Below are 19,837 nucleotides of genomic sequence, written 5' to 3' on the forward strand. Positions count from 1 at the left end.
AAGGTATAAGGGTCACGTTTGAAATGGTCATTTGGTGAATATCATATGGAGTGGGCAAGAGAAAATTATGTTAACAAGAGATAAAGCATGGTATCTTAAAATGATACTCCCTTCTTCTAGATAAAGTGAAGTTATAAAGTAATAAAGTCGCCCCACATGTTCATGTAGTAAGCAAATATGGTGGCCATTACTCATTTATTCAATGCTTTATAGCAATGTACCATCTTCAGTCAAGAGAACACGAAGCCACATTTTATATAGGGTGTGGATCATGCAGAGTATAAAGCAGATAGATTACAAGACGTTGAATGAAAGTTAATGCACATATTAGATTTTTGATAGGCAAATCTTATCTTTGGAGGAAGATTAGTCAAAAGAAAATAAAGATTAAGAGCATTATGCTAGGTATACTTTAAATAAAATAAGGCCAAAACAAGCTAGGTTAATTAATGAATGAAATTTAATTTCAACCAATTTCATCCCTCTTGTAAAGGTGTAATGTTATTGCATATTTGCATGCATAAAACTACAAACAAAATAATTGTATGGAATCAAGGCATACATGCCACAATTATATTTCTCCAACTTTTTTTTTTCACATACAATTAGCAAGTAGCTAACTATTTCAACTCCTTCAATTGTTCAATCATTTTCAATATATACTTTAATTTCTTCAATTTTTGGTTGTATAATAGAACAATTTGGCAAGGTAAAATTATGAATCAACAAGTACAACATTTATATTTTCCTAGCCAAATGTAATCAATGAAATTAGGTTAAAGATAGAAACCTGCTCATCTCTAGAATGGTTCATGAAAGGTGATGGTGTTGTGATGGTTTTTTTTATATAGATAGATATTACTTGCATGAAAAATCAATTAACCATGGTAATAGTTACTTCTATCTCCCGTGGAATAATTGGTGCATGATGTTTACGCATTTATGACGATGACGAAGGTGCGATGGATGACAAGGTGAGGATGATCATGTGATTAGTTATGGTGATAATGGGCTCTTTTATGAAAGAAGAAGTGAATCACCTTTTCTACTTCACTCATCTCATTGATTACTTCGTTAAGAGGAGAAGGATAACAAATTAAGAAAGCCAATTACCCTCAAGAAATTAATGAATAAAAAACATATAGCTAAACAAGAAGAAACATATACCTTAGTTTTCTAGTAAAAAAATATATATATATACTACGTACCTTGTTTTCAATCCGTTATTAAGAGCTGAAACGTGTTAAACTAGTACATCATGTGCGGAATAAAATACATATCTCTATTAACGCTCTACTATATACACAATTACATTCCAGGATACAAGACACGCCTAATTATTTAGAAACAACTTCAAAATTCCAATTCTTGACACTATACAAACAAGTTAAAATTGCATAATCCAAAAACTCAAGAAGAACTCTAACATAGTCCACGAGCAAACCCCGTGAATAACTTCCTCAAACACATGCAAGCATAGTAGTTCCCCACGAGTCTATCCAAAATTGTGGCGCGCGTATAATTCAACCATTCATCATTGATGAACATCTCAACTACAGAGAAAACGAAGAAGATAGATATTTTTCACCAGTCTTTTTTTAGTTTTGTTTATTTGTGAATTGTGTGTGTGTTTGGAAGAAATAGACATGCTTTGGCGCATGCCCAACTATTCAAACCTCTACTTTGCTCACAATTATCACACGCCATCTTCCTTCTTCTATAATTACTTCTATTTCCCTTCAATTTGATCATTCTGCAATAAAAGTTTCTGGGATTATCTCCAATTTTTCTGGGTATGTTTCCTAATCTACAATTTATTCAACCCCTTTTCTGTTCTTGCTTAAATTTCTGGGTATGTCTCTTAATTATCTGGGTATGTGCTATAATTGTCTGGGTATGTCTCATAATCATCTATTAATTTTCTTGCAGTGTAAAGTTTTAATTTTTTTTATGTTATCTTGCTGAAATTTGCTGGGATATTGCCGAAATTTTGATGATATAAGTATCTGGATCATAGAATAGGGCATTTTCTGAAATGTTGATTTGCTGATTTTTTTTTTTTATGTCATAGGTTGAATGTTAGTAAATGGCATTTGGCAGAATTGGAGCTAATCCGAGTATGGAAGCCATTGATTTACGCTTTCCCAGCATAAATTCGCCGACTTTACTAGTTAAACCTGTATTTTCAAGTCCAATTTTGAGACCCTTTAATCAATTATTGCGTAGAGGTTCTAAAAAATGTGTTAGAATGACATGCAAGGCTGCAAAAAGTATTGCCTCAGATGAAAATGATAAAATGGGTGGATTGTCTACTGTGGATGATGAATTGGGGCTGGTTAATAAGTTTGAAATGTCTGATTTCGAGGTTTCTGATCGTGTTAGCATCGGTCTTGGTGGGCGGGTATACCTTCTACTTGAACTTGTATCTTTTTGTGATCTTTTAGCTGAGATATTATGTTGCTGCCTTGCTGATGATATTGTGCCCTCTTAATTTGAAAATTTTTTAGGGTGATGAGCTAGTTTTTGAAGCTCTTGTGAAGAATCCTGACAGGTTAGTCTGATAATTCTTCTTAGTCACTTTTTTAGATTATGTTAGTTGCATTCTAGCCCCCCTCCGTTTTTATCATTACCATAGTTAGCGTGTGTATCCGGGGAATTGGCAGCCCAATGTGTATTTGTTAGTATGTTATCTTAGGGAATTGCAGCCCGTTGTATATATGTTAGTATGCTGATTTGTGGGGGTATTGCAGCCCATTGTATAATACAAGAGTTGTGCTTCGGGAGCTTACCAGTATTCAAGCTCGAAGGAGAGGCAAGAGAGCTATAGAGGTCTGTGAATATTTCATAATGTGAATGATGTTTTAGCACTCTGGAGATTTGAGTTGGTTGATCAATGTTGTTAATTTTGTTGCAATCAGGTATTCAAGAAGTTGGTTCGTCGTAGACTTTTGTATCTTTCTTATTCCATGCAAGTTCATGGTTATGTCTCTTCATCAACGAGTGATAATCGTGCCAAGTTTACACTAGTCCATGGTGTAGGTTTCTTTCTGTTTAGATTTGTATCTTTGCGCATGTTCATAGTGTACTCAAATGGGTAAAGCTGATTTAATGTTGGGTGGTTTACATCTTATTTCACACTTTGAATTTTAGGAGTCCTGGATAATTAGCACAGCAATGAAATTCATGCAATTGCTTCTTTATATGCAGTATCATGGGAGTTTCTCGCTGAGACACTGGCTTCAACAATCAGACTGGTTGCCAACCTTAGAAGCTACTCTTGCTCTTGATGAGGAGTCTGTTCGAAAGGTGGGGGATGACAGCATTGGAGGTCCAGCTGTGTCCAGGAAATTACGTCTGATTCGATTACTTATGAGGGATCTCTTGATAGGAGTATGATTATCATTATTATTACGAGTATTAATCTATCCATGTCTTATGTGTGTTCTCCTACTTGGAAGGTCCTGAAGTTCATTATGCACTACCCAATTTTTTTCAGGTAAATTATTTGCATAGTCATGGACTTGCCCACACTGAACTGAGGCTGGAAAATTTGCACGTAAGCCCTGTGGACAGGCATATTAAAGTGAGTAGCGATTATCTATATCAATGGTATATTTTTTATGTACTGTATTGTTTTTCTTTTCTTATACTTGTTATTAGCCTGAAGTTGATCTAGCATACTCAACCACGATGGTTTTATCAATTATAAATTAGAGCTCATTCAAATGGTTTTGCACACAAATGTGTGTTAACATGTACTGGAATGAAACAGGTTCTTGTAAAGTATGTAAACACAGCTTAGAAATTGTTGGTTGCTTCGTAGTCATGATTAATAACTGTATGCATATACAATTTGTGTGGTCTCATTGTCTCCATGCCTCATTAGCTATGTTCGACATTTGTTGGCTGCAAGCCTGCAACTTGGTAAGCCCATAAAAGCTTCTGCGGTCTTCCCTTGAAGGATTTGAAATTTTCTTTTGATTCTGTTGAATAGTTAGAGTTGCAATGCAAGAGGCACTCTTGTTTCTCTTTCCGCCCCTTAAGTTTTTATCACATTTGGGTTTGTTACAAATTATAAATCTTAATTTTATTTAGTTTATGGTGAAAAAATTAAGGATAGTGTGATAAAATATGTACTACTGGATAGAGGAAACAGAAGGAAAAAAATCTGTTATGATAGAGAGAGATAAAAGGTAGGTGTGATGGAGAGAGGAGAGTGTATTTAATTGAATGAGAAGTGCGGTTTATTTTTGGGGGGGACAACCCAAAAAGGCATGTCTCAAAGCAATTACAGGACAGGGAATATTTGTACATGAGCCTACCACGAGTAATAACCCTTTGCGGGGGTCATATTAATTTAGTTTCTCGATAGCTCCCTCTGCTTCCCCCTCCCTCACAGAAAGTTTTTTCATCTTTAAAATCTGTCAATTCTCTCGTTTTACAATTTCTCTAACAGTTTGTCTTATGGACTCATATTTTGCCAGGTAGGTTTTTTGGGGAATGCTGTTGACTTCATTGAGAATGCTTCGAATAGTAAAGTTTTTAACAGTAAGAGAAGGCAAATGATGATTGCATTTGATATGAGGTACTGAAAAGGAATGTTTATGTGTAAATCAACTTGAAAGTCTTGCAGGTTTAGTGATAAAACACACACACACACAGATACCTTATACATGCTATCTACTTTTTATTCTTAGGTGTGTTGGATTTATCATGGCAAAGATGGTTCTGCCGGAGCTCATGGATCCAGTAATCTTTGCAGAGTTCAAATCATTTCTTACAAAGGTTCTTATTCACGATATCCTTGCTAAGTATCCCATTTTGAATTATTAACACATATCAGCTATTAAATAAGATTCCATGTTGCTGAGTTGTCACTAAAAAGATGCTATGCTACCGAGCTATAATAAGATTCTATGTTGCTTAGTTCTCGCTACGTCATGTTCTTCCTGGTGTTAATGTTCATTATCTGTAGGGAAATGATCCATCGTGCTTGCGTGAATTCATGTTGCCAATTTTGTGCAAGAACTCCCCCTCTGGAAATATTGGACTTCAGGTTGGTGAACTGTACCCAATTGAATTTCTGCATTTTGCCATCCGGTCCTCTGTTTCTCGGTTTTCTTTCCCCTTTCCCTTTTCTTGGAAGAAGGTTTTAAAAAAGTCATGTAATTGCAGATACTGGATCGAAACTGGGGTGCTGGGTGGAATCTTTTGGCGTTGCTGCTTGCACCAAAACCTTTTGATAGAGTAAGGTACCTTTTCAATTATTCTAGTCATTGGTGCTTTCCATAGCCCTTTGATCCAACTGGATATCTGCTTGTCATTATCTTTATTTTTCCTTCAGTTAATAGTACTCAAATGTGAAACTATAGCTTTATGTGTTGTCAGCTGAAAACCCTAAAATGTTGCAGAAGCCAAGCACGTGTAATATTGAGAAATGAGAATAACTTTTATTGTGGATTTTTACATCATCATTTTCATCGTAATACTGTCCTCATTGCTCAGAGGACTATCAGAAAGATGCGGCATTGTGGTAGGAAAGTGTAATTTACAATTTACAAGTGTTCTGCATTGAATATATAGATGATGAACTCTTTGGTTCAATAATTTGGCTTAAGAACTTGTGCTGTTCTATAGCTGTAAATTGGTGTGGTAGATGTCCACTACCTTGATTACACAGCTAAAGTGGCAGTGGTTGCAAAGCTGTGATATCTTGAAGAGATACAGAGAGCTTTTGCTTTCTGTGAGCATGGCAGATGTTCATTTATCTTGATATAGTATAATTAGTCCAAAGAATTATAATGATTATAATTAGTAGTAAAGAATGCTCAAGACATGCATGGCAAGGTTTAAAATCTTGAATGCATATGATGTATGGAATATACTCATGGCTTCAATTCGTTATTTTATTTTGTCATTCTTATTTTGGCGACAATCTAGATCTGTTATTCAGCTGACCAGCTCTATATATTAAGTTATTTCATTTTATCACGTTCTTATTTTGGAATTTAAAGGGGGGAGAAAAAGAAGGAAAAACATGCGGCAGCATTTCTGAATGGGTTATGCTATCTATGTGTGCTGTGCAGCTGTTTAGATGCTCTGAGGCACCCATTTTTATGCGGACCAAGATGGAGAGTGCAGCCTTCAATGAACATAATTAGATGGGGTCTTGGCTCTACTGCTGTTCGAATTACTGAAGAATACATTTATCGCCAGCCTCAGGTAGCTACTCAGTTGCTTGTACCCTTGTGAGTTGTGACTTTAACTAAGATAAAAGAGGATCTTGACAAATTTTGTTGTCCTCTTTTCTCATTATGTGAGAACAAAAATCAATTTTGTCCCTCTCTCTAATATAGGCTTCATAACCATATGTGATGCTTAGAATTTAAAAGTCACATAGTTCTTTGGCTTTGGCTTGATGAAATACGCGTTCTACCTACATACTATAGTATAGAGGAGTAAGCTGTTAAATGTGATTCAAAGTTAGCCATTGGATGACTGATGTTTGATGAGGAATTGGAGGGACAAGAGGGGGTTTGGAGGGAGAGAAGGGGGGGGGGGGGGGGGGGTCAAATAGCCATCCTCACTTCCATTTGCTTGTTATACTTTATCAACAAATTTAGAAAAGCTGATAAGGTGCCCTTCCAGTACCAAGACTGGTTGAATATTTTGTCTTAGTTTGGCCTTTCATTTTCCTTCTCCCAGGTCTAACTTGAACAGTGAACTTAAGATAAAAGTTAGTAGCTAACATGTAGTCAAGTAGTCTTTTCACCAATGTCCGTATCAGTTGGGTATTTGTGTGTGGTAGTGGCTAACATGTAGTCAAAGTAGTCTTTTAACTCACCAATGTCCGTATCAGTTGTATGAGTTAACCCATTGCCATAGCATGAATTTGGATTGACCTTGATGCTTGTATTTTCAGCGTAACAGGCTCTCTTACTTTGTTGAATTGATGGAGATGCTGAATCCTCATCCGAAGCCTAAGGTACTGCTCCATACTCTGAATGCTCTCTGACATAGATTTTACTTCTATTATTTGAATGTCAACGCGTCCTGCTTTAGTTTTATCTTTTCTCTTACCACAGTAAACAGTATCTTGTCCCCTGGTGTTTGTATACTGTATTTTGTATACTATTTTTTTTTTCTGTTTATACCACAACTACTTCAAGTTAAAAGAGTTAATAAGTTTTAGTATTGAAGATTTTGGGTAGCTAATTTGTATGATTTTGCAGAATTGGTTGGAGTTGTTGCCAGGAAAATGGCGTCTACTTTACTGCACAGGTCGGCACATAGGATTAACTCTCCGGCAACCTGCTCACCGAGTTCTTATTGGTGATGTGCACTTAATTGTTGATAAATTATCAAGTCCAAAGACAACATTTAAGTTCACTTCAGATATTGCTTTCAATGTGATTACTGGTCGAGATTGGCCTCATGACAAAACCGGTACACCTGGAAATCTAAAAGTCATTTCTCCATCCAGATTAAGGGCTGGCAGGCGGCAATACATTAAGAAAGAGAATTCAGAAATGTCATTTTCTACCTCTCCTAGCGCAAACTCGGTAGTCAAGATATCATCTAGCAGAAAATGGAAAAAAGCATTCCCTTACGAGGAGATTCCTTCTAGTCTTCCTGTAGCTAAATTAGCATCTAGTGAAATTGAATTGACCATGAACCTTGGTGAGCCACTAAGTAACAACATTGATGATGCTAGAAATGTGCTTAAAGAAGTTCGACTGCAAGTGCCACCGGAAATGTTTGATTTGTCAAAAGTTGTATGTGGTACATATGTAGATTCTAGGCTGCTTGTCCTCCGTAGTGTAAATGGTTCGGCACTTATCTTTACAAGATCATGTAGATAGGTCTATAGAATTGTATCTGTATATCCCTTGGACAGGCCGGTAGCTTTGTATAGTCATTATTACATAGCTTAAGATAGATTAGGCAGCACAATTGTTATGTGCTGTAGTGCTGGTCATGGGTTAAGATTATACACCCAAGGGGCTGCAAGCATTGTTAAATGCAACATATGTCCACTAATTTATTAAATGCTTATTTCTTATGTTGAAATTGAATCCCGAAAAATATACTGCTGAAGAGAATTTATGACATACGTAGTACTAGTATAAGTATATAACCATATGTTCTGTAGTTTTATTTAAAAGATGGCATTAGGATGGGGCCGAGGCCAACCAATTATGAAAAAACATGCATGTTTTATGCATGCACTTAACTTTTAGCACAGCCCCAATGGTTTATTAAATTAATCATAGTTGATGGTTAGCTGCTTATTTTTGCTCTACAACTAGGGAGTTTAGGACAACATGCTCAAGTTGTTAATGTACTCCATATCGCTTCTTCAGCACTTTGCAGCGTTGGAGGTAACACATATTGTGATATTGCACTTGAAAACAATCTGATGCCCATCACTCTGCGTCTCTGCCTCGTATGAGACGAAGTCATGAAGATGGCCATATGCCATAAGACACTTCCATGATTTTAGTGTCCAAGTGTGCATAAGCAAATCTACAATGCTAAGTGCGCTTGGTTGTCCTCCACATGATGGTAACATAGTATGCTAGTCAGCTGTTTGGTACTTTGGTTGTCAATATTGTCATCACTCATCGTATTTTACTTTTATCTACTTTGGTTTTATTAGGAAGGTTGAGGTACGATATCTTTTGTCCAATTCCAATTTTTGTACTATTTCAAAAGGTTGTAACCAAATGTCCGTAACTATGGTTATATGCTGTTAACATGATTCTCCTATTTCGCGTTAAAAAAGATAGTACTTTGTTACGTTATTTGTGAATTAGACCGAAATCATAGAAGACAACTCCAAAAAGGGGACAATCGATCCTTTACTCAGTGAAGATAATGCGAAAACAGTACACCATTATCATGACAAAACATAATACCCTTTTTTAGTTTTTTTTTTACTAGTAAAAATATAATCATGAATAAGATTGCCGCTTAGCAAATTTGCAATACATACTCAAATTTTACACAAGCCATGCTTCCATATATTCTTTATAAAATGCAATTGGAAACTGATACTCTTCAGAAGCAACCTGTGATAGGAAAATGGCAGGCTCCAACATGCAGTTGCAGCTAGGCTTTGATCACAATAACCAATACATGGTCAGAGTTCCCTACACAAAAGTACTAGAATGATCAATGAAGTTTGTCATCAACTTTGGTGATGACTGATGACCAAGGGAATCAGTGAAAAGTTACCGCTTACCAGAATGTATTGTCAATGTCGTCTAAAGACATTTGTATAACAAATCTGCTGAGAAAAAGCTCAAATATAACTCTGTTTCAAAGAGAAAAAACACAATCACATTTCTTTTCCACCTTTAAATTATTTCTATGCTCCATTAACTCCTAAAGTTTGGAAATAGAAACAATCAGGCAACGGGGGAAAATGAAACATGTTCTTGGGCAAGGGCAGCAGTATATATGAGAGGACCCAAAATGACTTACACAATAGAAACTCTATATCAATCCTTGACGCTGTAGATCAGTGTATGTCTTCTTATTATAGATATTCCCCTCTTTATCTTCGTATTCCTCTTCAAGGTCTGGTCGCCACTTGTGCAATCCTTGTCTTCTTTGGATTTTTTCCCAGAGATTCTTAGCATCCTGCAAATTAGATTGAACATGTTAAATCAAGCACTTCCAAAAATTTAGAAAGATAAAAAGTTTCATAAGACATATTTGGGGCCAAAGAATTCAAAGTGATTATAAACTATGTAACATGGAAACGGTGGGGTTTTGGAAGCAGGAAAAACTAAGTTTCTGTGTTTCTGTGTTTCTTAGTTTACAAACACGATGCAGATGCAGTATGCAAAAGGCACAGCTACAAGTAACTCTCAGTTTACTTAAAAGTTAAAACCTTTCAGAAAATATGAAAAATGTCTCCAGTATGCATAGGGAAACAGAGAGTGATACCTGAATAGATGTGATTTCATTAAAGTTCTTTGTGTTGGGAATTCCAAGACAGCGCATTCCATGTTGGTGACGCCATTCTTTAAAATGTCTCTCAAAAGCTCTACGGCCCCAATAGCTATGGTTCCCACAAATTTCACACTTGAACTCCTGAATTAAACAAGAGAGTCAATCAATCAATCACTCAAAGCCTTTATGCCATAAGTGGGGTCGGCTACATGAGCCAAATTTGATCAGGAAATTGAAGAGTAAAAAAAAAGTGTTATTTTCACAGAATGGTGACCTAAGATATTTAAGCCAACACATTACAAAACATAAATCAAACCAAAAATATCAAGCTATCAGGAAAAAGAAGAGCCAGAAGAATATAGAACCAGGCGATAATGCCCTCTTGATGACTAAAATAAATGAAGGCATACCTGTCCAAGACCGTGGAGCTTATAAAGCCAATATGGTATTGGTTTTCCATCCCAACCAAGAGGCAACTTTAGAGGATTGTATATAGGTTGATCTTCTTCATCACTTTCAGATTCAGCATGTACATCTTCCTGCAAAATCATAGATACGGAACATCACTGTATGAAGCAACAAGGTACAACTTAATAGCACTAGAAAACATATGATGAATAAAAGAAAAGCAACGAATAAATTTACCTCCTCGTGTTCACCCGCAAGCTCCTCATAAGTCATTCCCTGCTTCTTCTCAGAATTTTCTTTAGTTCGGACTATAATCTGAAACCAAAAGAAACCAGAACAAAAGAAGCACTATCAGCCCCTTTTTTCTCACGTACTAAAAAGAGCAATATACCCAAACAGAAGAAGTAAATAATACTTAATTACAGAAGATAATTTGTATTAAATACAAGTTAAAGTGCTGGGCAGATTCTTTTATCAATGCTGTTCCCAGCAAAACTACAAAGAGTTATGAGCTAACCTCTTCAAGCAGTTCACAAAGCTTTACCATCTTGGCCTCAACTAAGACCAACTCCTTAATATCTTCCTGCTTCTGAAACTGCAGGTCGCCATTACCATTCTGCTTTGAACCACGTTGCGGTTTAGCAAAATGCTTTTTGTCCAACTTTTCGAGAGGAGTGTTCTGTAACAACGGAAAACAAGACGTAATGTTGCAGGATATGTGCTAAGAGCATTTACAAACAGTAGAACTAAACAGATGTTGCTTTCATGGCACACCCTAATAGCCTCAAGTAATAAATGATGAAAACGTTTCATTGCAAGGGGCTTAGCTAATTAAATTAAGCTCGGATTCAAAAATATGAATTTAATACCTTGGTAAGGAATAGTCTCTCCGCTCTTTGTTGAACAGTACCACCTGTTTTCAGTCCTAGAGCAGCCAAGGCCTGAAGGGAAACAACAAAGCAATCTAGTTTTAACTTTTAAGTGCTCAAACAAATAATCACATACTAAGAGCAGGATACTGTAACAGACCATAAAGAAAAATAAATAAATCCTTCAAAGAAAAAAAAAAAAAAATAGGAATAAGAAAAAAGGAAAAAATGCATGAAAAATAATAACCAGCAAGGTAAATATGAGGCTAATATTTTATTAGTACCCTGTTCTCCAATACTGACACATATTTTACTCTCTTGAAACCAACCCAAAAATATCCGATTCAGATTTCAGCTCGTATGGACACAAAAAATTATATTGACTCAAGTTTAAAAACAGACTCGACCCGGGAAACAACAACGCCGCCGCCTTAGTCCCAAAGGCGTCGGCTAACATGAATCGTCATAAGAAACCGTACAAAATTTAAATTAAAAATAAAAATTAAATAAAAAAGGGGACATAATCAGATAATCATTTGAACATAAAGATTTGGGAAAACTTTAGCAAAGGAAATCAATAAAATTCATAAAACATTAGTGGGATAAAATAATAATATTAAATACGAAAAAAAATTTAGAAAGTGTATATATAATCACGACGTGGCCCCTACTCCCCTAGGATTAAGTCAGTCAGTGAGGGTGGCTTAAATGGAGGGCGGCCACGGGAGTGTTATGTACTTATGTGACCAAAGCATTCCTTTCTAGTTGAAGAGGAAATTCTATAGGACTGCCATAAGACCAATATTGCTTTATGGTACAAAATGTTGGGTAGAACTTAGAAGGAACACATTAAAAAGATGGAGGTTACAGAAATGCGCATGTTAAGATGGATGTGCGGGAATACCCACCTCTAAGAGATAGAATCAGAAATAAAGTTATTCACAAGAAAGTGGGGGTCACATGCATTGCAGACAAACTAAGGGAAATCCGCCAACGCTAATTTGGGCATGTAAGACGGAGACCCAAGGGTGCACCGGTACAAAGAGTGGAAGAGTGGGATCATGGAGAGATTAAGCGATGAAAAGGGAGAGTGAAAATGACTTGGTTGGAAGGAGTTTGGAAGGATATGAAGCATATGATGATATAAATTTGCATGAGATGAGGTATTTGATCGTAAGAGATGGAGAAGGAAGATTTTTACAAATGACTATTCAGAATAATCACTTTTAGTTCATGCAGCCGACCCCACTTACGGGATTAAGGCTTTGATTGATTGATAGATATATAATCACGACAAGTTGTTGATGTGAATTTTTTCCCTCCACACCGCCCTATCCTACTATATTTTCCTTAATCCCCAAAGCATTCATGTCACTATCAAATCACCTTCTTTCAAGTTTTCTTAGGTCTTCCTCCGTCGAAAATTGGGTCTACCATCCAAACAGCATGCTACATAAAGAATATACTCATTACTCAATATAGGCATACCAACATTATGTGAAGGATAATGCCTAAAGGAAATGTTGATTTATACTTCCTTTGTTTTCTTTATATTGCAACACTTCTTATAAATGGACATGTCATATTAAATGCAACACTATACATGGTAAGTTTTTTTAACCCTTAAGCAACATTACATATTTTAATTACTCACCAACAACTCTTAAAACATTATAAAAACTACAAACTACTCTAGCACCCAAACCCATTAATGATGATCTCACCTCCACACACCCCCCCTCTCTCTCTCTCTTCCTCTCTCTCTCTCTCTCTCATCTTCCTCTCTTTTCCCCATAGCCACCACCTCCCACCAAAACCACCATCAACACCCACCACCATTCCCACCAAAATCACCATCAACAAAACAACCGGAACATCATCAACTCATCAACCTCACCAAAACCACCACCAAATCCACCATGCGCCACTCCAAAACCACCACAGCCCCCCCCCCCCCCAAAACCACCACCCACCTCCATGACTCTCGCCAAAACCAACACTAATGTTCATCACTATCTCCAAATCCATCAAATCTACAAACCCTAAAATGTTAGCCACTGCTACCACCACTTCTCCAAGTCTATTGACCCTTCAATTGGAACCATACTCTTCTGAAGACCAATCTAATCAATTTCCTGCACACTATAATTGTTGAATTCTGACCATTTTTTCTTTCCCTTGAATTGCAGATTTGAACCCTAAGTTTCGTATTTTTCGGTGAGCATAGTGGGGTGTTTTAGTGGTTTTAGGTGGGAGTGGTACTTGTGGTTTAGAGTAGTTTTGGAGGGAGTGATGGTGGTTTTGTGAAGTGTCAGAGGTAGTGGAGGTGTTTTCGATGGGAATGGCAGTGGTTCTAGGTAGTTTTGTGGCAGTATTTGTTTTTGGTGGGGATGGTGGTAGTTTTCGGTGTAAGTGGTGTTGGTGGTTTCCGTTGGGAGTGGTGGCATGGTGCTGGGTGGGTTTTAAAGTTTAAATACAATCTGTGGGTCTTAATATCTCCTCTAATCAAAATGTTTCAGCCCATGTGGGTTCAAAATTTTACCCTATCTCTCCACTTTCTTGATTTCTGTGCAAAATATTGTATTTTAAAAATACAAAGGAAGTACTTCGTAATTATTCAAGCTTTGAGACATGTAAATTATTTAATAGAGAACAACTATGTTAACATTCTCAAAGACCACAAGCTTTAAATATGATAGCATTCACCAACAAGCACTTTTTTTTACCAAAGTAAACATGCTAGGCATATAAACGGATATAAATACATCCAGCATTTGCAATTTAGCATCAATACATACACCAAAATTAACAGTCCTAAAAAAAACATTACAGCATTAACACTATCATATTCTGCAACATGAAATAGCTTAATGAGTACCTAATTTTAAAGACATTACGGTTTCTATAGTAAAGACAACAATGCAAGAATTAGTACAACAGATGACTAACCTCTTTCAATTTCTCAGGCCCCAATTCCAAAAGCTCCTCCACTGTGCTATAATAATCAAGATCAATCAAGGCAGTCTGAGAAATATGTCCATTCTCTTGTCCCTCATTCTCCCAACCCTTTACTTTCCCATTGGCCCATTGCTCTTCAAATTCAGAAACTACCTGTTTTTACAGATGCATAATAGATTAGAGAGCAAACAAATCAAGAATTGCTAACAAACACCATAATTTGTTGATTAACTAAGATTAGCTAAACTTAATCAATATTCTTCATGGGTAATTAAATGGCCAGTACCCTAGATCACTACAGAATTCTATATGTTGTAATGTGCAGCGGCAAAAGGAACAACACAAGAATTATGAATTAAGACATGCAGCCCCTCCGTCCATAAAACAGATCTTATTCATCTAAGGTCAGTCTGCAAAAGGTATCAATCATGCTCGGCAAAAACATGCTATGTACAGAATGTAAGGAGATCCAACCTTTGAGAATATTCTATCTAGATCTTTTAATGGCTCCGTTCTCTCAAAGAAAGAGATCAGATACTCCAATAGCTCAATAATGTACTCTTTGTATTGCCTGCAGAAGCACCATGCAAACAAAAAACAAGGATGTTGGTACTATTGCTCAAAGAAAAGATGGAGATAACTTATGACCACAAAAGACATATAAATAAGAAGAGAATTATAATATGAAGGGTTTACCTTGTCATCTTTCGTTTGCGAGGAATCATATGTGGCTGTGAGAATCTTTCTAAATAAGTAATGTAATCCATCGGTTCACCAAATTTTGAATTAATGTACCTATTGTAGAATTCGTGTAAATCCAAGTACCGGCCGGATGCTTCCTGAAATTCCATTGAGCATTTTCGTAAAAAAAAAAAAAGTACAGACGTTCAGTAATAATATTGCAACATTGTGAGGTAAAAAAATAATGCAAAATTAATCCTAAAACTACACAAAGTAAACTCTTTAATGTTAAGAAATATTGACCTGTCATATTAACATTTGAACCAATACAGGCTGCTTGACAGAAAAGAAACATCTCTTGAACATATTACAAACTTTGTAATCTACACCTTAGGCATTATAAAAATGATTCATCCATATACCCCTACTACCTTATCTATAAAGACACGCCCAAATAAAAAGAAAGAAAAAAGGAGGACAAACATATTGACTGCCTAAACGGCTACATATTTGGCACAATCATTCCTAGATGCCTTTTTCTGTTCTTGGCAAGTCCAAACGAACAAGGACAGGAAAAAACAAATTAAATAAATAACTAGATAGTTCCAAGAATGATTAACGACTCCTCTTGTTCAAAAACCTTAATAATGACCCCTCTTATTAGAAGTTTTTAAGAGCCTATCAGGACAGAAATTGATAGTTATGCAGAAACATTACAAGTTCACATACTAAAATGAGAAAACACAAGAGATATAACTTTCAAATATTAGGAAACATGGAAAGGGCACCCAAGCTAAATCTTTTTTAAAAAAGAAAGCTACAAATGGGAGAACCGAGAAAAAAAAAATAATTAACTAATACTTGGACAAATACATTGTTGTCACAAACAAATCCCCAAATCTTATCCATAGCCAAAGGCCCAACCAAATCATAGCCCCTTTGACCAATATACAATCAATAACCTAGGTTACCTCCATCTTTCCTCTTTAGCTTTAGTTTTACCATCAGTTTTACTATCATGTCTCCACTTCCTCACAACAGCCTACCCAATTATAGGGGTTGACCCTTCAGTTTCTTTCATGTTGATCGTTAATCAATATCCATATGTAACACCACCGGCATATATATGCCTATCTCTGATTCCATCATGAGAAAAACCAAGAGACTCAGTTTCGCCTTAAATACACAAGGTAAAAGTAGTATTAACAACAGATTGTCAATCTTTCAAGTTCAGTTAACACAGGCTTCTTAGTTAAAAATGATTCAATTTTGGATGCAGAATAGTTACTGATTTGAAATATGATAGGGTTAAGTAATCAATCTGTCGATTTCCTACTCTTTTCTTATGCTTCATAGAATCATAGCTAAGGTTGGTTTCTCCAAAGATAGTATCAATACAGCTCAACCACCTATATCTATTGCCCCCCCCCCCCCCCAAATAAAAAGATGATTCATAGTATGTACTATTTACCTCCATCCAAAATCTTATCTACTAGTCCTAATGACACGGAGTTTGTGGTGCAGAGTGCTCCCACTTAAGGTTTACTGATCATCCAAGCAATAGTTGGCGTCATTAATACCAATTTTTCTTAGATGATAATGATGGAGGAATTACATTATTAAGCCATACCCATCATCATCGAGAACAACCACACTCATAGTAAATAGTAAAACTCAAAGTCATCAATCTTTTAAACTATAGTTGTTTTCAAATCATCAATATGAATGACTCCCACTGTACCATAGACTTCCTATTGTCTTTACCTACCTCCAACGGGTTTTGCAATAGGTTAAAAGTTGCCCAAAAATATGCTAAAATTAAAATCTTAAGCATTCATTCACCCAATAATCTATTACCTCAATAGTACCAAAAATTCTCAATATATTGAAAATCTAGCTATGATTAACCCAAACTCCCACCAGAGTTTACCCTATTGATGCCATTATGAAAGCTACCATATCCAAGCCTTGCAAGAAAGATAAATTTTATGATGTTTGGGGCTTTCAAGAAAAGCTTTTTTTTCCTTCCTCGCCTTCAAAGTAAAATCACCCTTTCTACTCTTTCAGTTAGCACCCAATTTGAAGCTTGAATGTCAATTACCATGAAAAGATCTTAAGCATTCATTCACCCAATAATCTATTACCTCAATAGTACCAAAAATCTCAATAGATTGAAAATCTAGCTATGATTAACCCAAACTCCCACCAGAGTTTACCCTATTGATGCCATTATGAAAGCTACCATATCCAAGCCTAGCAAGAAAGATAAATTTTATGATGTTTGGGGCTTTCAAGAAAAGCTTTTTTTTCCTTCCTCGCCTTCAAAGTAAAATCACCCTTTCTACTCTTTCAGTTAGCACCCAATTTGAAGCTTGAATGTCAATTACCATGAAAAGAAACTAAGCATGATCATTTGTCACAATACACAAAATGACCAATACAACAACTCCTCCATCAGTAACCTTGAATTAAATCATTTGGTGGTCAATCTTTCCTAATAAAGTGTCTTGTCTTCATTAGGATGTAAGTCACAACTTACATAAACAAACCACCAACCAAGTCCCACATTTACAAACTGGATGTACTTTAGATAAATATCACAAGAATAACAAAATTAATCTCTTTCTAGCTCCCTAAAAACAGTGCTTTTTATCTCTCCCCTCCCGTGTTCCACTTTTTTTCCTATCCCCTACGGTCCTACCAATTTCTATGTTCTCCTTTAATACATGATTCTAACTTCTTCCCTTCTTTCCTCATATACACTTCTATTTTTTGTTACTTCTTCTGTAAATCCTTGAGATATTAATATCAGTTGTGCCATTTTTAATCCTCAACTTCTCTAATTGGGCTAAAACATAAAATTAAAGAAAGCATACAAAATATCCTGAATTATTCAATGGTAATGCAGTTGCATGAAATATGTCTCATCCAGCAGGAATTCTCAAAACATAAAAGTATAAAACAAATAAATGATTAAAAAAATACCTCTCCACTAAAATCAAGCAATGGATCCTCCTTAAACATCTGCTCATATTCATCTTCGGCATCAATGACACGCGCAGATGGATGCCGCCTGTGATACTCACGAATCTGCACACAAATTCAAATTAAAAATTTTCACAATTCCAACATGAAAACATCCATAAATACCACAATTCTTATGGAAAATCGACAAAAGACTCAGAGACAAAGAAGCATAAAGAAAACATGACGTTTTCAAAAGTCCCACCCCACACAGACCTACAAACAATTTTTTGCTCCAATGGGGATAAAATTCGAATATACAAAACCATAAAACATACATATACTCCTGCAATCATAACAACTCCATAACTAAATTTAACAAAGCACAAATTTCAGCTATTTCTCAACCTATAATTGTTTGAGACCACCACAATTTGACAAAACCTTAAAAGTTCAAGCTTAAACTCACCCTAAATTTTTAACACAACAAAGAAAATCAATTTTGCAATTATCCAGAATCGGGGAAAAAAAAAAAAAGAGAGAGAGAGAGAGAGAGAGAAAGAGAAAATTACCTCTTTCAATCTATCATAAAAGGCACTAAACACATTGGTACCATTAGCAGTCTGACCTCCAAGTGCCGCAATTTCATCTTTCCGAGCACCATCTTTATCTTCATAAATCTCAACCTACAAATCAAACCCCCAAAACGTAAAAAAGCATAACCCCAGAAAAATCAAAGCGCAAAATCAACCAACTGAAAAGATTAAAATCAAAACACAAAGAGAAATTACGAGTTTATCAGTGGTAGAGAGGATGTGCTCAATCATGAAACGAACACGATGACTTTGCAACAGACGATCTCTAGAAGAGGCACCTTCATTTTGAAGCTCCTTCACAATGAGGCGCTCCAATCTCTCAACTTCTTCGTGAGAACCTCGAGTTAGTTCTAGAAGAGTCGACGACATCGTGTTGTTTTGCCCTAATTTCGATTTCGATTTCTAGGGTTTTTTTGTTGTTTCGATTGAGAAAGTTGCAATTTGAGTTTCAGGGGTTTTGAGTTGGGGTTTTTGGAAAAGAGGGAGTTTGTGTTGTCGGAGATTTTAGGAAGAAAAGATGGTTTCGGAGTTGAGTCGGTTTAGGAGAGAGAAAGTGCGTAAAAGAACCGAGGGAGTGCCACCACCGGTTAATGTGGGTGAATGGGGATGAGTTCGTTTTGTATATGACCGGCTAATGAGTAATCGAGTAGCAGATTAGATCGCTAGACATGCTCAAACATAGCCTAGCCCAACAAAAATCGGTTTGGACATAACTTATAGGCCCGAAATTGGACCAGTCCGATTAATTTACTTTTAGATCTTAGGCAAATCAAAATTATAATTTATCTATATTAACATATTAAAAGCATTAAAGTAAAGGGTTTTAAAAATTATTTTTCTTACCTTTCAAAAAAGGATAAATGGATATGGTTGAAATTGATACTTGTATATATAATCGCATCTCATAATAAGCTAATTGTCAATAGACTTTGAAAGTTATCACATCATGTTTGTTTTGAAACGAACATGTTTGTTACTAGGGGTGCTAATTGAGTTGAGCAGCTCGCGAGCAACCCGTACTCGACTCGGTTAATGCTCGGTCAAAACTCGACTCGAGTTAGCTCGACTCGAATTCGACTCGACTTGAGATGTTAACGAGCACGAGTTGAGCAAGCTCTAACTCGACTCATTAAGCTCGTGAGCAACTCGATAATTTATTATTAATATAGGATTTACAAACAAAGTTACTATGTTTAAACAAATTTGACACTTATTAAGTCTTAATTTATATCATAAAAAAAGAAAGAGTAAATCTTTTATAATATCTATATATAATAAGGAAAACAATATAAATTGAACAATAAATAATTAAAAGACACATAATAATAGAAGGACCAAAATTTAAACGAGCAGATCGTGAGCTACTCGACTCGACTCGAAACTTTAACGAGCACGAGTCGA

General features: G+C 36.0%; 2 protein-coding genes across 5 annotated transcripts; one reads left to right on the forward strand and one right to left on the reverse strand.

Annotated features, from left to right (window-relative positions):
* Positions 1-1,495: 1,495 nt before the first annotated feature.
* Positions 1,496-8,070, forward strand: LOC145608052 (putative plastid-lipid-associated protein 14, chloroplastic). Of its 2 annotated transcripts, none has more exons than XM_081663655.1 (14): positions 1,496-1,793; positions 2,072-2,401; positions 2,508-2,551; positions 2,751-2,829; positions 2,919-3,035; positions 3,208-3,390; positions 3,497-3,583; positions 4,485-4,585; positions 4,698-4,785; positions 4,976-5,056; positions 5,176-5,252; positions 6,015-6,222; positions 6,923-6,985; positions 7,233-8,070. In XM_081663655.1, the coding sequence occupies exons 2-14, from the start codon at positions 2,087-2,089 to the stop codon at positions 7,860-7,862; spliced, it is 2,073 nt and encodes a 690-aa protein (XP_081519781.1). In that variant the 5' UTR covers positions 1,496-1,793; positions 2,072-2,086; the 3' UTR covers positions 7,863-8,070. The 2 variants fall into 2 exon arrangements, with proteins under 2 accessions (XP_081519781.1, XP_081519782.1); XM_081663656.1 differs by having other exon boundaries at positions 1,502-1,793; positions 6,087-6,222.
* An 805-nt stretch (positions 8,071-8,875) lies between these two features.
* On the reverse strand, positions 8,876-19,024 carry LOC145606666 (splicing factor SF3a60 homolog). 3 transcript variants are annotated; one of them, XR_014105413.1, is made up of 14 exons: positions 18,632-19,024; positions 18,413-18,526; positions 17,862-17,966; positions 14,892-15,034; positions 14,670-14,766; positions 14,187-14,348; positions 11,238-11,309; positions 10,886-11,047; positions 10,606-10,683; positions 10,371-10,499; positions 9,955-10,101; positions 9,487-9,645; positions 9,245-9,316; positions 8,876-9,165 (listed from the first exon to the last, which is right to left on the reverse strand). XR_014105413.1 is itself a non-coding variant. In XM_081662477.1 (12 exons), the coding sequence occupies exons 1-12, from the start codon at positions 18,803-18,805 to the stop codon at positions 9,499-9,501; spliced, it is 1,530 nt and encodes a 509-aa protein (XP_081518603.1). In that variant the 5' UTR covers positions 18,806-19,024; the 3' UTR covers positions 9,323-9,498. The 3 variants fall into 3 exon arrangements, 1 of the variants encoding a protein (XP_081518603.1); XR_014105412.1 differs by having other exon boundaries at positions 8,881-9,152; XM_081662477.1 differs by lacking the exons at positions 8,876-9,165; positions 9,245-9,316 and having other exon boundaries at positions 9,323-9,645.
* Positions 19,025-19,837: the final 813 nt, after the last annotated feature.

The sequence above is a fragment of the Chenopodium album genome, chromosome 23 (genome assembly GCF_948465745.1).
Source record: "Chenopodium album chromosome 23, dcCheAlbu1.1, whole genome shotgun sequence".
NCBI classification, from domain to species: Eukaryota; Viridiplantae; Streptophyta; class Magnoliopsida; order Caryophyllales; family Amaranthaceae; genus Chenopodium; species Chenopodium album.

What these genes read in the sequence shown, in the direction of transcription:
- LOC145608052 (XM_081663655.1), top strand. Translation starts at nt 2,087, where the DNA reads ATGGCATTTGGCAGAATTGGAGCTAATCCGAGTATGGAAGCCATTGAT. An exon ending in CTGTGGACAGGCATATTAAA is followed by an intron (nt 3,584 to 4,484) that starts GTGAGTAGCGAT and finishes ATATTTTGCCAG; the next exon opens with GTAGGTTTTTTGGGGAATGC. An exon ending in TCAAATCATTTCTTACAAAG is followed by an intron (nt 4,786 to 4,975) that starts GTTCTTATTCAC and finishes CATTATCTGTAG; the next exon opens with GGAAATGATCCATCGTGCTT.
- LOC145606666 (XM_081662477.1), bottom strand. Translation starts at nt 18,805, where the DNA reads ATGTCGTCGACTCTTCTAGAACTAACTCGAGGTTCTCACGAAGAAGTT. An exon ending in CGCAAACGAAAGATGACAAG is followed by an intron (nt 14,767 to 14,891) that starts GTAAACCCTTCA and finishes GTGCTTCTGCAG; the next exon opens with GCAATACAAAGAGTACATTA. An exon ending in GGCCTGAGAAATTGAAAGAG is followed by an intron (nt 11,310 to 14,186) that starts GTTAGTCATCTG and finishes GTTTCCCTTCAG; the next exon opens with GCCTTGGCTGCTCTAGGACT.